Here is a 12,412-nt window from a genome sequence, read left to right as displayed (position 1 = left end):
TTATTGAATTCAGTGAGATTGTCCCAAAACTATAGCCTAAAAGACATGCTTACTGATATTTTGTTTTATTATGTATATTAAAATTTCTATTTATTTGCTTTATAGCAACAAACGGTCACTCAGAATGCTTGCGGTTATTAATAGGAAATGCAGAACCACAGAATGCAGTAGATATTCAAGACGGAAATGGACAGTAAGTTTCAATAAGTTGTTTTTGGGGTTAAATTTTTATTGGGGGGTTTGGGTTTTGGGGTGTGTGGTTTTGGGTTTTGGGGAGTTTGGTTTTTTGAGTAAGGGTCTCACTATATAACCCAGACCTCCATCCCTCAGTGACACTACCTCACGCTGTCTTCAGTGCTAGGATTACAGGCGTATGCTGCTATACCTAGATATTCTAATACTTTGATCCCTGTTTTAATAAATGTGTCAAAGTTTGTAACTGAAAAATGTCATAGTTTTTCATTGAAATACATAAAATGAAGTTATGTTACAAAAGTACATCCTTGCTGTTTTATAGAGTTCTGTGAACGATAAAACTAAGCCTAACTCTGTTGTTGTTCAGGACACCTCTTATGCTGTCTGTTCTCAATGGGCACACGGACTGTGTGTATTCACTGCTGAACAAAGGAGCAAATGTAGATGCCAAAGATAAGTGGGGAAGGACAGCATTACATAGAGGGGTAAGCCAAAATTAAGCTAAAGTTGGCCCATTCTGACCCCCCATAATGTATTTAATACACCCAAGTTATTTTTGCAGGCAGTTACAGGCCATGAAGAATGTGTAGATGCATTACTCCAACATGGTGCTAAGTGCTTACTACGAGACAGCAGGGGTCGGACACCTATACACCTGTCAGCTGCCTGTGGACACATTGGAGTTCTCGGAGCCCTTTTGCAGTCAGCAGCATCTATGGATGCAAATCCAGCCATAGTAGACAATCATGGGTATACAGCACTTCACTGGGCTTGCTACAATGGTTAAGTATCAGATAAAAACCTGCATTGAGTGTCTGCCTACTAGGTACTAAGTGAAAACAAGTAACTCATAATGTATTGTGGTATTGATTCAATAACATATTTATAAGGCATATTTTTTAGATTTATAATCTTACAATGTAAAATTAGTAGAAAGCCTAAGAATAATCTCCTCTGTAGTTGTATCCTACTCCTGTTCTTTGTCTTGCCAAAGACAGGTCACTAATTTTCAAAAGTGTTTGAGATGAGCCTTTACATTTTTCCTTTCAACTCACTTGTTAGGATGTGTAATGATTATAGCAAACTAGCCAAAACATTGTCCTGAGTCAAAGGAGTTACTATATATTTCCACGGACTTTGTTGTTTATATATACTATGAATTAGCATTATATGACTCTAATATACTAAGAAAGTAATACCACAGATGTGAATTTTATGTAAAAATCAGTGGGATAAACTTGTTTGTTGGGACAGGGTTTTTCTGTGTATGCCTAACTGACCTAAAATTAACTCTGTAGACCAGGTTGGCCTCAAACTCAGAGATCCACCTGCCACTGCCTCCCAAGTGCTGGGATTACAGGCGTGTGCCACCACCTGGCTAAAGCAAGAATTTTTGTTGGCCGATTTTTCTCTTTAATATATCAGAGACAATTAGCCATTAAAAAACATATCACACAGAAGTATATTTCCTAAGGTAGAGAATTTACTTGTCCTTTGGAGATTTACTTTATCTTATAACATTTCTTATCAGGTCTGTGATGGAATGCTCTCCCTGCTCTATCACTGTTGAACTTAGGCTTTCTAAGTACGTTCTGTATAAGAAACAGAATTCTGCACAAACTGCAGGCCTGGTTGCCATTAAAAACAATAACAGCAATGGGCCGGCACAGTGCCTGCCACACACCTGTAGTCCCAGCTCTCAGGGAGGCAGAGGCAGATGGGTCTCTCCGAGTGTGAGCCCAGCTTGATCTACAAAGTGAGTCTAGGACAGCCAAGGCTACACAGGAAACTCTGTCTTAAAAGACAAACAAACAAAAAACAGATGTGCCTGATTTTCAAACAAGCAAAATTTTAGTGATTCTGAATTAAACTGGAAGAAATGGATGTTTGTTAATGCAGTGAGGCCAGACAGTCTAAAATTATAGAAAAGTGCCTGCTTTGTAATTTGACATTATTAAAGTGGGATTTATTAAATGCTTTTACTTTGATTAGTAATCTTTGTACAGAAAAATAGCACTCCAATAAAATCAAACAAGCTTTTCTCCCAAAATGAAATGACCACATTTAGAAAAGAATTAGCTATATACTTACTAAACTTAAAGCTTAGAATTTTAGCTTATATAGCTAAATAGCTTATATGCTTGAATAATTTTGATTATCTCATTTATTCCTTTCAAAAGCTAATCAACATTTTTGACTCTCTTAAGCAGCCTCAGAAATAGCTCTCTGAAATATTAAGAGAAATACTGAGAATGTCAGCGTGGTTCTCTCCATTGCCGGCCGTGGATAGAGTAGATAAAGTAGTCCACACCCACCTCAGACAGTGGCTCTAACCCGTGGTCTCGGGGTTTGTGGCTTACAGCGGTTGAGAATGTCTTGGGTTGGTTTTGTTGTTGTTGTTGTTGTTGTTGTTTTTGTCTTTTTGTTCCATTCTTTTTTTTTATTCTTTTAATTATTATTATTTATTCAGATTACAACCCAATTGTTCTCCCATCACTTGTATCCTCCTGTTCCTCCCTCCCTCCCACCCCCACTCTATTGGCCTCCCCTAGGTCCATGGTTGAGGGGGATCTCCTCCCCCACTTTATGGTCACAGGCTATCAAGTCTCATCTTGGTGGCCTGCCTATTCTTTCTTTGAGTGCCACCAGGGCTCCCACCAAGGGGAGGTTGTCAAATATAGGGCACCAGAGTTCATGTCAGAGTTAGTCCTTGCTCTCCACATAACTGTGGAGAATGTGAGAATGCCTTCATTGTTAATGGAGAGTGAGTAGTTTAAAATTTTTTACAAGAATAACTTTTTGAGGGACTTGCAAAATGGCTCAGCAAGTAAAATTCTTGCTACCAAGTCTGACAACCTAAATTTGCTTCCTGGGAATCCATATGATAGGAGAGAACCAGCTCCCAGGCTAAGAAAAATCTCGTTTTACTTGGGATTTGCTGTTTTGTTAGGTGTTTTGATTTGTTTTTAAAGTTGCTTTCTTAAAAAGCTATCTCCACCAGACATGGTGGCGCATGCCTTTAATCTCAGCACTCAGAGGTAGGTGGATCGTTGTGAGTTCGAGGGCCAGCTTGGTCTATAAAGCGAGTCCAGGACAGCCACAGAGAAACCAAAGCTATCTTCCTACTTCTCTTGTCAGTCAGCATATTTTATATTTTTCACAATACCTTGTTTTAGGAAATTGTCCTATGCAGCTTATCAATTGAACAGGAAAGTTGTAGGACAAAATGTACCATTCGAACTATAAAAGGAAAATAAGGTATGCAGGCAGCTTTATATGCCTAGAAATTATCTAGAGCTTTTGAGATCATTAGTTATGGTCTAAAGAGTGGAGATGGGTTGGAGCAAGAACTTAAACTTTTTCCTTCTAGATACTTATATGTGTTTGAGATTGTTGTACGTATGTATTGGATTTTAATATCTAGTTCTTATGCACCATTAGGTCATGAAACATGTGTGGAACTACTTTTAGAACAGGATTTTTTCCAGAAAATAGATGGAAATGCTTTCAGTCCATTGCACTGTGCTGTGTAAGTAAAGCCATAGTGAATCAAATTGGCTGTTTTAAGAAAGGCTATTAGTGCGAGACTGACCACCTTGCTGCTTTGTCCAGGATCAATGACAGTGAAGGTGCTGCTGAGATGCTGATCGATACCTTAGGAGCCAGCATTGTGAACGCCACAGATTCAAAGGGAAGGTAGGAAGGATTCCAATTAGTAGCATCCAGTGTTGCTTTCAATGAGAGAAAATATGGTAACTATTGACCTTCTGTTTGAGAGCTTATAAAGAACTCATAATTGAAAATTTTACAGATGTTATAAATTATTAACTCAAATTTTTCACATTATTAGGGAAATCTAATTTTTTGTCATTTTAAAATGTAATGGTTACTCTGTTTTAAGAAGTATGATTTTAAACCCAGAGAAAATGGCTTAAAAAGTTAACAGTTTTCTGAGTTGGATTAGAGAAAGAGCAGTCCAACAATTGTAATAAGTAGTAGATTGGGGGTGCATTTATTTAAGTTTTCTGTAATGATATAGTGTTATTTTAACAGTGTTATGTAGTTCATCTTTATTTTAGGCAACTTATAGTTTTACTATCTTTTTAGATTATGTAAAGTATACATATCTAAAATAGAAATTAGTTCTATTGAGCTTATTTGCTTCTTAGCAATGCTTTTATGACCTGGTATGTAAACCCTTGAAATTTGTTGTTCTAAATTCAGGAGTAATTTTTCCAATGTGCCATTTAGTTTTTGTTCTATATGTCACTCTTTCCAGAACTCCTCTCCACGCTGCTGCCTTCACAGACCATGTAGAGTGTTTACAGCTGCTGCTCAGCCATAATGCTCAAGTCAATTCTGTGGACTCTACAGGAAAAACACCTTTAATGATGGCTGCAGAGAATGGACAAACCAATACAGTTGGTAAAGAAACTGTGTAGAGAAGGCTGAGGCAGTAGAACTGCCTCTAGTTTGAGGGTCAGCCTTGGCTACATAGTATGTCCATTAGAAAAGAGACATTGTTTAGAACCAGGCTTAGTATGTGCCTATAAACCCAGATGCCTAAGAGCCTGTCAGAAAATTGCAACTGTAGGGTCACTCTGGGCGAAGTAGTGAATAACCCATAACTCACGATTAAGAAAGGAAAAAGAATTCTGTTGTATGTGTGAACTCAGATTCCCAGCCCTTCTGACCTCCAGGAATCATCTCACCATCCCACATTTTCATTTCAGAGCATTACCCTTAGTGCCTGGAAAGCTTTACCAGGGTAGTTTAACCTGTGGTTTAGGAGCATTGGCTCTGAACTCGGACTGCATGAGTGTAAGTTCTAGATCCAGTCAAGTGACCTCCTCCCTCAGTGCCTTCACTTGCAAAATGAGAACGACAGCATCTACTTCAAACGATTGATGCAAAGGTTAAATAAGTTTCTATAAATGCAGAGCACATAAAACAGCGTTTGAAATTTATTAACAGTCCAAAATGTTAATTATTGTTGTTACTGTCTAATTTGCATAAGAATATAAAAGTTCCTATAATTATATGGTAGTGTTTATTATAGTGTTTTCTTGCAATTAAGTATTTGCAAGTATTTTTGTTTTATGTCTTCATTTCTCTACAGTGAGTTATTAGTAGTCTAAGAAACATGCTCATAAACATAAGAATTGATGCACTTTTTCCTCCCAGAGATGCTGGTGAGCAGTGCTAGTGCAGATCTGACTTTACAAGATAAGAGTAAAAACACCGCCCTTCACCTGGCTTGTGGCAAGGTATGTAGTAGTTTAAGGATGTATTTTCATGGTTACTATTGAGTGGCATTACTTTTTTCCAGTTCACTAAAATTAACTGAAGGAGGAAGCAAGCCTAATGATTACTGACACTGAGTTTCTTGGGTAGGGTTGGGGTTACTGGGAAGTGTTGGCTTACTAGGTTTTGAAACACAAGCTTAACACTTAATTCTCACTCACCTGTCTTATTCCCATTTCTGATACCTTTGAGTAAATACTGCAGACATTAGCTTAGAAAAATTGTGATATATGTGTAATACTGTACATATGTTAGAAGTGGTTGGGTTTAGATATTTATTCTTAACAATGCAATCTTTTAAGAGCTATTTGCCACAATTTTAGGGTCATGAAACTAGTGCCTTGTTAATACTGGAAAAGATAACAGATAGAAACCTCATCAATGCAACCAACGCAGCCTTGCAAACGTGAGTACTTTGAATGTCTGCCTAAACTTAGTGACCTCTATCATTTTACAAAAGAATACATGCACTTTTTAAAATGTGACAAATAAATCAGTCAGAACTATTTAAAGAATAGTTTTTACAGTTGTCAGAACATATTTCTGAAACCATATAACTAGAACCTCTAATACTTAAAAAAAAATTGATGAAGTTTTTCTCAGTCTGCTTATTCATATAATTTCTAAAGGAGGGTAGTACTTATTCTGTGTATAATCAAGATCAGCTGAAAAGTGCATTTCAGACCAGCTGTGAATGAGGTAAAAAGCTTTCTGCATGCAGGTGCATGTGCGTGTGGGTTAAGCTTAAAGAGGTTTCAGAAAGAAACAGCTTCTTAATATAAGCAGTAAGCCCTGAGTTTAACTGAGATCTTAAGCACATGTCTCCCATCATCCTCTTCCAGTATCCATTGGGGTTTGTTTGTTTGTTTGTTTTTAAGTTTGAATTCACTCACATTCTGGGTTCATTCAAATCTCTCAAGGTCCAAATAGTAGTCACCTGGCTGGTAAACATCTTTTAAAGATTATCAGCATTTTTGATACTGCAGTTTATAGCTTTTGTTGTATATTTGTTATCTTCATTTCTTAAAACAGTAAGTTAAGACTGTAGCTCACCCAGTTTCAGTGAACACATCTACAAAGCATTCCTGCACCTAAGATTCAGGGAACACTGGGGAAGAGGGGACTGAAAAATGGTAAGAGCTGAAGAGTCGGGGAATTTTTTGTGAGACTGTTTTACAGTAAGGTCAGAAGTACACCCATAAAGTCTTCCCAGAATGACTGCCTAAACATGACCTGAACAAGGACAACAACAATAGCCATCCCAGAGTGGACCAAGGAAAGCTCAGGAGGCCACAACCCCTTACAGAGAACTACCACTGGTACCTAAGGAATGCTGAGAGCAAGAAATGATCTTCTCAAGGGAAGAGCACATCGATCTAATACCAATGGTCAGCCCTGAGAAATCCACACAATATATAAGTAGCATTATACAGACTGAGCTGGTTATATATAGGAGTATACGTGCATGCACATATGTACATGGAATAGCAATAAATGAAAAAAAGAGGCCATGCATGAATTTGAAAGAAAACAAAAAGGAATATATGGGAGGATTGAGAGGAAGAAAAAGGAAGAGGAAATGATGTAGTTATAACCTTAGAACTACAAGATATAGAGATATATATTTAACTCTTTAAATATGGAGTCTTGGAAGGTTCAGTGGGTTTGGTGAGGTCAGGAAACCACTACTGATGGCCAAGGCTGAGCTCTGGAGGTACTACTATCCCTCCTGTCTTCACTGATTGAGAACTCTGTGTACCAGGTTTGTATCTCTAGGTCTTCACAACGTAGCCAAATGTTGTTTGGCAGCCAAGTGTGTTTCTGTGTGTGCACTGCACATATATGTACAATTTTCCCCCACAGACCTCTGCATGTTGCTGCCCGAAATGGGCTAACAATGGTTGTTCAAGAGCTTCTGGGAAAAGGAGCAAGTGTACTTGCTGTTGATGAAAATGGTAAGTAGGCTTCATGCACCCTCCCCTTGGCTAGCTTCTTGGTTGGAGCTTTTCTCTTTTGATGGTGTTGGGTCTTTGAAATAAAATACAGTTCAGTGTTTGTTTTTTAATTGTGCAAAGAAGAGCACTGAAATTAATTTTGAGTTCTTTGTAGTAGAGAATTAAAAGCAAGAGAAACAAAAAAAAAGTTAATCAGATAGGTTAGCTTCTGAATTCACCTATCTTCTATTAAACCAAGCTTGGTATTTCCTATTTGGTCACCACTAATATTCATTTTGGTGACCAAAGATTCTGTACCCCTATGTCTCTCACCCTCAACATGAAGACATTATTGCTGCCAGCTGCTGCTGTAATTCTGTCTTTCACTGCAGCAAAACTACTCAAGAATTGGCTTTCTGTAGGCAGGCCTTTGGCCCAGCACGCTGTAGAGCTCCTCTTATCAAGGTTCTTGATGGCTCTCCACAGGGTTAAGTCAGTCCTTGCTATGTGAGTGTTCCTTTTTTTCTTGGTAAACTTTCTTTACTTGAACTGGGACGTGGTGGCGCACGCCTGTAATCCCAGCACTCAGGAGGCAGAGGTAGGTGAATCTCTGTGAATTCAAGGCCAGCCTGGTCTACAAATTCAGTCCAGAAAAGCCAAGGCTACAAAGAGAATCCCTATCTAAAAAACAAAACAAAAAACTTACTTTGCTTGGCTTAGTCTATAGTCCTTGTTTCTTTTTTTTTTTTCCTCTGTCTACATTTGCCCTCTAGATATCTACTCTGACACTTAATTCTGAAAATTTGCTGAGACTTCCTAAGTTTTTATTGCCAGCCCACACCTTCCCCAGTGTCTGCATTCCTATATCTGTCTGGATGCTTATTAATAAGACCATATAGACGTCTAGTAAATAGAACTGCCAAGCCTTTTTCCATAGTCACTCCAAACTCTCCCTACCACCAGCCATCGTGATTTCACTTGAAGATAGTTCCCTTCTTTATAGCTCAAGGCAGGAAGTTGAGTTGCCCTTCGTTCTTCTCTCATCCCCACTGTACAGTCCATCAGTGAATGCTACTGATTCTTCCTTTACATTAAGCCCATCTGTCTTTTTCTCTGCTTACTACCCTCATAGGTAATTCCTAAAGCACATAAGAATCTGTTTCTGCTGTCACTTCATTCATAGTTCTCACAGTGACCTCAAAGTCCTCCACTCCTGGGACCTTTCTGAACTTGTTTCCTACCCCATTCTGCTTTGCTTTGCTCCTTCAGCTCCTCTACCTCGGAATCTGTACATGGGTCATAGAACCTTTGTTCTAGTCTGCTGCCTGGAACACTCTGATCTGTGTGTGTGCTTTGACTAAACCTTTCCTCTGTTTCAAACCATAGCTCAAATTTCATCTTCTCCATGAGGCTTAACCCCACTAACCTAGCTTTATAGCATTCTTAGTCCTGACCAACCTGTTGGTTCTCTTTCTTATTTTCAGTAAAGCTGCTTCTAACTTACTGAATATAATGTGCTTTTTCTCGTGTTGACATGTCTCCTCCATGAGAATAAACATTCACTCCATAACAGCAGGAAGTCTTTGTCACTTGTGTTCACTGATGTTTTCTAAATATGAGAAGAGTTGTAGATTAAGGTCTGAGACTGAGCATTGGAAAGGGGAGCAGCAAGACTAGAATAGGGAAATGAGACTTAGGGTAGGAGTGTAGATGACCGTCAGCATTGAGGTGAAGGCACTTGGAATGAAAAACATGTACAAAGTTTCTTGAATGTATAATGAAAGGTTGTTTAGGATATGGTGAAGGAGAGATGGGGTTTTGTAGGTGAAGTCATATCCACTGTGTGGAAGCTGGGGAAGTGTGTGTGGATGACACTTAAATTGTCATTGAGCCAGAAATACAAAGGAAAGAATGAAGTTCATATGGGACATACAGAAAGCTGAATGAAACTAAGCAGGTAAGGTATGGGTCTGAAGCCCAAAACCAAAATCTAGATAGTCCTAGGAATGCAGCTACTTGTATAGATGGAAATGCAGAAATAAAACCATCAATATTTAGCCATATTATGCTAGCTATTGATATGTAGGTCTTCATTGACTACTTCCAAGAGTTTATATTGTCTTTTTAAGAAATGAAAAAGAGGCCAGGCGTGATGATGCATAAACCTTTAATCCCAGAACTCAGGAAGCAGAGACAGGTGAATCTCTGAGTTTAAGGCCAGCCTGATCTATATAGCAAGCTCTAGGACAGAGGACTACATAGACCCATCTCAAAAAGGAGGAGGAGGAGGAGGGAAGAAGAAAGAAGGGGAAAAGGATAATAAACCTGTTAATGAAGGTCTCCAGTGGTGACCTAGTTATCCTAACACCCTTTGAAGTATTTCTTAGTTAATGTGGCTTTAGTTCACAAGTTAAATAAATACCAATCACATTTTATGATTGTGTGTAGTAATATTGTACATTAATCTAATAACAACAGTGTGTTAATTATGTTCTGAAGATTAAATAAAGATGAGCCAGGTAGGTGGTGGTGGCAACATGCCCTTAATCCCAGCACTTGAGAAGCAGAGACAGACAGATCTCTGAGTTTGAGGCGAACCTGGTCTACAGAGGGAGTTCCAGGACAGCCAGGGCTACACAGAGAAACCCTGTTTTGGAAAACAAACAAACAAAAGACAAGATGAAGGGGCCAGTATATTCTGTACCTTTGTTCACTCCCAAGAATGGGGTTAGTGGTATTGAGATGCTTTTCAGAAGAAGAAAGAAGATGTGTCCTCAAGGGGTTCTCATTGTCTAGCCACAGCAGCTCAGGTAGCAGAGAGGCTTCTGTTTGCAGCCATGGTCTTTCTACAAACACTGCTGAGAGATGCATTTGCACTCACTCAGGGCGTTCTGTCCTCTCTAATGATTTGGCTTCTGCTTGCCAGCATCAGGGTAACAATAGCTGGTACCTTCATGTTTTCAGGAGAACTTTTGAACAATATGTGAGAATAAAGCACTAAAACATTTCAAGGAAGCAATTTAATAAAATCATGCTTGCTCTTGAGTCCTCTTGCCAGTCCTTCAGGGTAATCAGCTAGTTGTTCCCTTTGACCTTTCACAAAATGGTAATTTTACAAGGTAAAAATTTTTGACTATGAGGACTGATGAAGAAGGAGAAGGAGAAGAAGGAGGAGGAGGAAGAGGAGAAGAAGAAGAAGAAGAAGAAGAAAATATGGAAAAAGATAGAAATAGCCAAATACCCAGTAATTAAATGTATATACTGTGGTATGATCATATGGTGAAATATACAGTAGCGAAAATTATCTGGCTATAGTTGCCTGTGAAAATATTGGGTCTCACACATAATCGAAAGAAGTCAGATCTTAAAATATGTATACTATATGCTTCCATTTATATCAGAAGGCAAGGCAGGCAGATCTCTATGAGTTGGAGGCCAGCCTGATCTACAAAGCAAGTCCAGAACAGTCAAGGCTACACAGAGAAACCTTGTCTCAAAAAACAAAACAAAATCAACAACAAAACAAGAAAAGGTCAGGATAATGATTACCACTGTGGAGGAGGAAAAGTAGTATTCTCTGTGTTCTTATTCTGGCTGGTGGCTATATCAGTATTTGGTTTGCAATAAATCATTCTGTTTTAAAAACAAGTTATGTCTTTTAAAATAAATATGTATGTGGGTGGTAAAATACAAGCATAGTAATGTGAAAAACAGTACAACAGTAAATAAAACTATAGACTAAAATTACAAGAGGTGGCATTAGCACCTCTTGGCTCTACATTGGCTTAAAACAAGGAAAAGCAAAAACTTCATATGGACTAGTTAAAACTTGCCATCACAGCGGTACTTTCATCATCTTCTCTCCCACTTCATCCAGAAAGCTACTTCTTTGCCAACCAAGGCACCATGTGCTTTCTCCATGGCTTTCCCATTGATGTTTAAGCTTTGGGGCAGTCTTTGTCTGAGGAAGGATTTCTACTAAGATAAAAGGAAATACTTGTTTTAGTATCAGGCTTTAACATTTAGTTTACCATTTCTTACATGGATGTGTCTACCCAATAGGTCCCAGGAGCTCATCTTTTTAGCACTGGAATTATAAGCACACACCACTGTGCCTGGTTTATTTACATGCGATGTAGGATTGAACTTAGGTCCTACATTTACAAGGTACTCTACCCACCAAACCACCTCCCCAACCATACTCCCCATCTGAGGCGCTCTGACAGACACATTGGGTATATAGTTAGTGAGCATCTCCTTAACTCATATACTTACATATTTAGATGCTTCGCATGTAAAAGTTGAGTTTAAAGGGTATAAATTTATGGTAAGCCTCGACTCACTGTTTTAAAGGGAAATTGACTGATGTGGGTTTATTGGGGTTTTATTTTCTCCTTATTCTAAGAATGCCTCATATTTTCTAAGTTGGGTGGGATATGGGTGAGTTGTGAAATGTTGGGGAAAGCATCCATCAGGAGGCTTCCATTTCCTCTTCTGTTATTTAGTGTGAAAGTTCTCCTTGCATCCCACATTTTTATGATTCTGTCGTTTTCTGCCTACTAGAAAGTTGTAAATCGATCTACTTAAAGCATTATCAGCCATCCATCTGTGTGTAAAGTTGGAGACCTTTAGACTTGCTGATGCTTTGTGGATCTAGGATACTCATTTTTAAACTTTAAATCTAATTCTAGGCTATACCCCAGCTTTGGCCTGTGCTCCCAATAAGGATGTGGCTGACTGCCTGGCTCTCATTTTGGCCACCATGATGCCTGTCTCATCGAGTAGCCCACTGTCATCCCTGACGTTCAATGCCATTAACCGTTATACCAACACCTCAAAAACAGTTAGCTTTGAAGCCTTGCCTATCATGAGGAATGAACCTAGCTCCTATTGCAGCTTCAACAGCATTGGTGGGGAGCAGGAGTACTTGTACACTGATGCGGACGAGCTCAACGACTCCGACTCTGAGACCTACTGAA

At 38.8% G+C, this 12,412-nt stretch overlaps 1 protein-coding gene across 6 annotated transcripts in view; it reads left to right on the top strand.

Moving 5' to 3' along the window:
- The window catches only part of Ankrd28 (ankyrin repeat domain 28), a 181,536-nt gene extending 169,124 nt beyond the window's left edge, over positions 1-12,412 (top strand). For all 6 annotated transcript variants that reach the window (XM_051141679.1, XM_051141671.1, XM_051141664.1 and 3 more), the window contains 10 exons: positions 106-193; positions 563-680; positions 758-977; positions 3,637-3,724; positions 3,808-3,891; positions 4,475-4,620; positions 5,380-5,462; positions 5,823-5,905; positions 7,363-7,454; positions 12,125-12,412. In XM_051141679.1, the coding sequence (XP_050997636.1) occupies positions 106-193; positions 563-680; positions 758-977; positions 3,637-3,724; positions 3,808-3,891; positions 4,475-4,620; positions 5,380-5,462; positions 5,823-5,905; positions 7,363-7,454; positions 12,125-12,411 (1,289 nt within the window). In that variant the 3' untranslated portion in view covers position 12,412. The remainder of the gene's footprint in view (positions 1-105; positions 194-562; positions 681-757; positions 978-3,636; positions 3,725-3,807; positions 3,892-4,474; positions 4,621-5,379; positions 5,463-5,822; positions 5,906-7,362; positions 7,455-12,124) is intronic.

The sequence above is a fragment of the Acomys russatus genome, chromosome 3 (assembly GCF_903995435.1).
Source record: "Acomys russatus chromosome 3, mAcoRus1.1, whole genome shotgun sequence".
Classification (NCBI taxonomy): Eukaryota; Metazoa; Chordata; class Mammalia; order Rodentia; family Muridae; genus Acomys; species Acomys russatus.
This window is presented reverse-complemented; position numbering and strand designations above follow the sequence as displayed.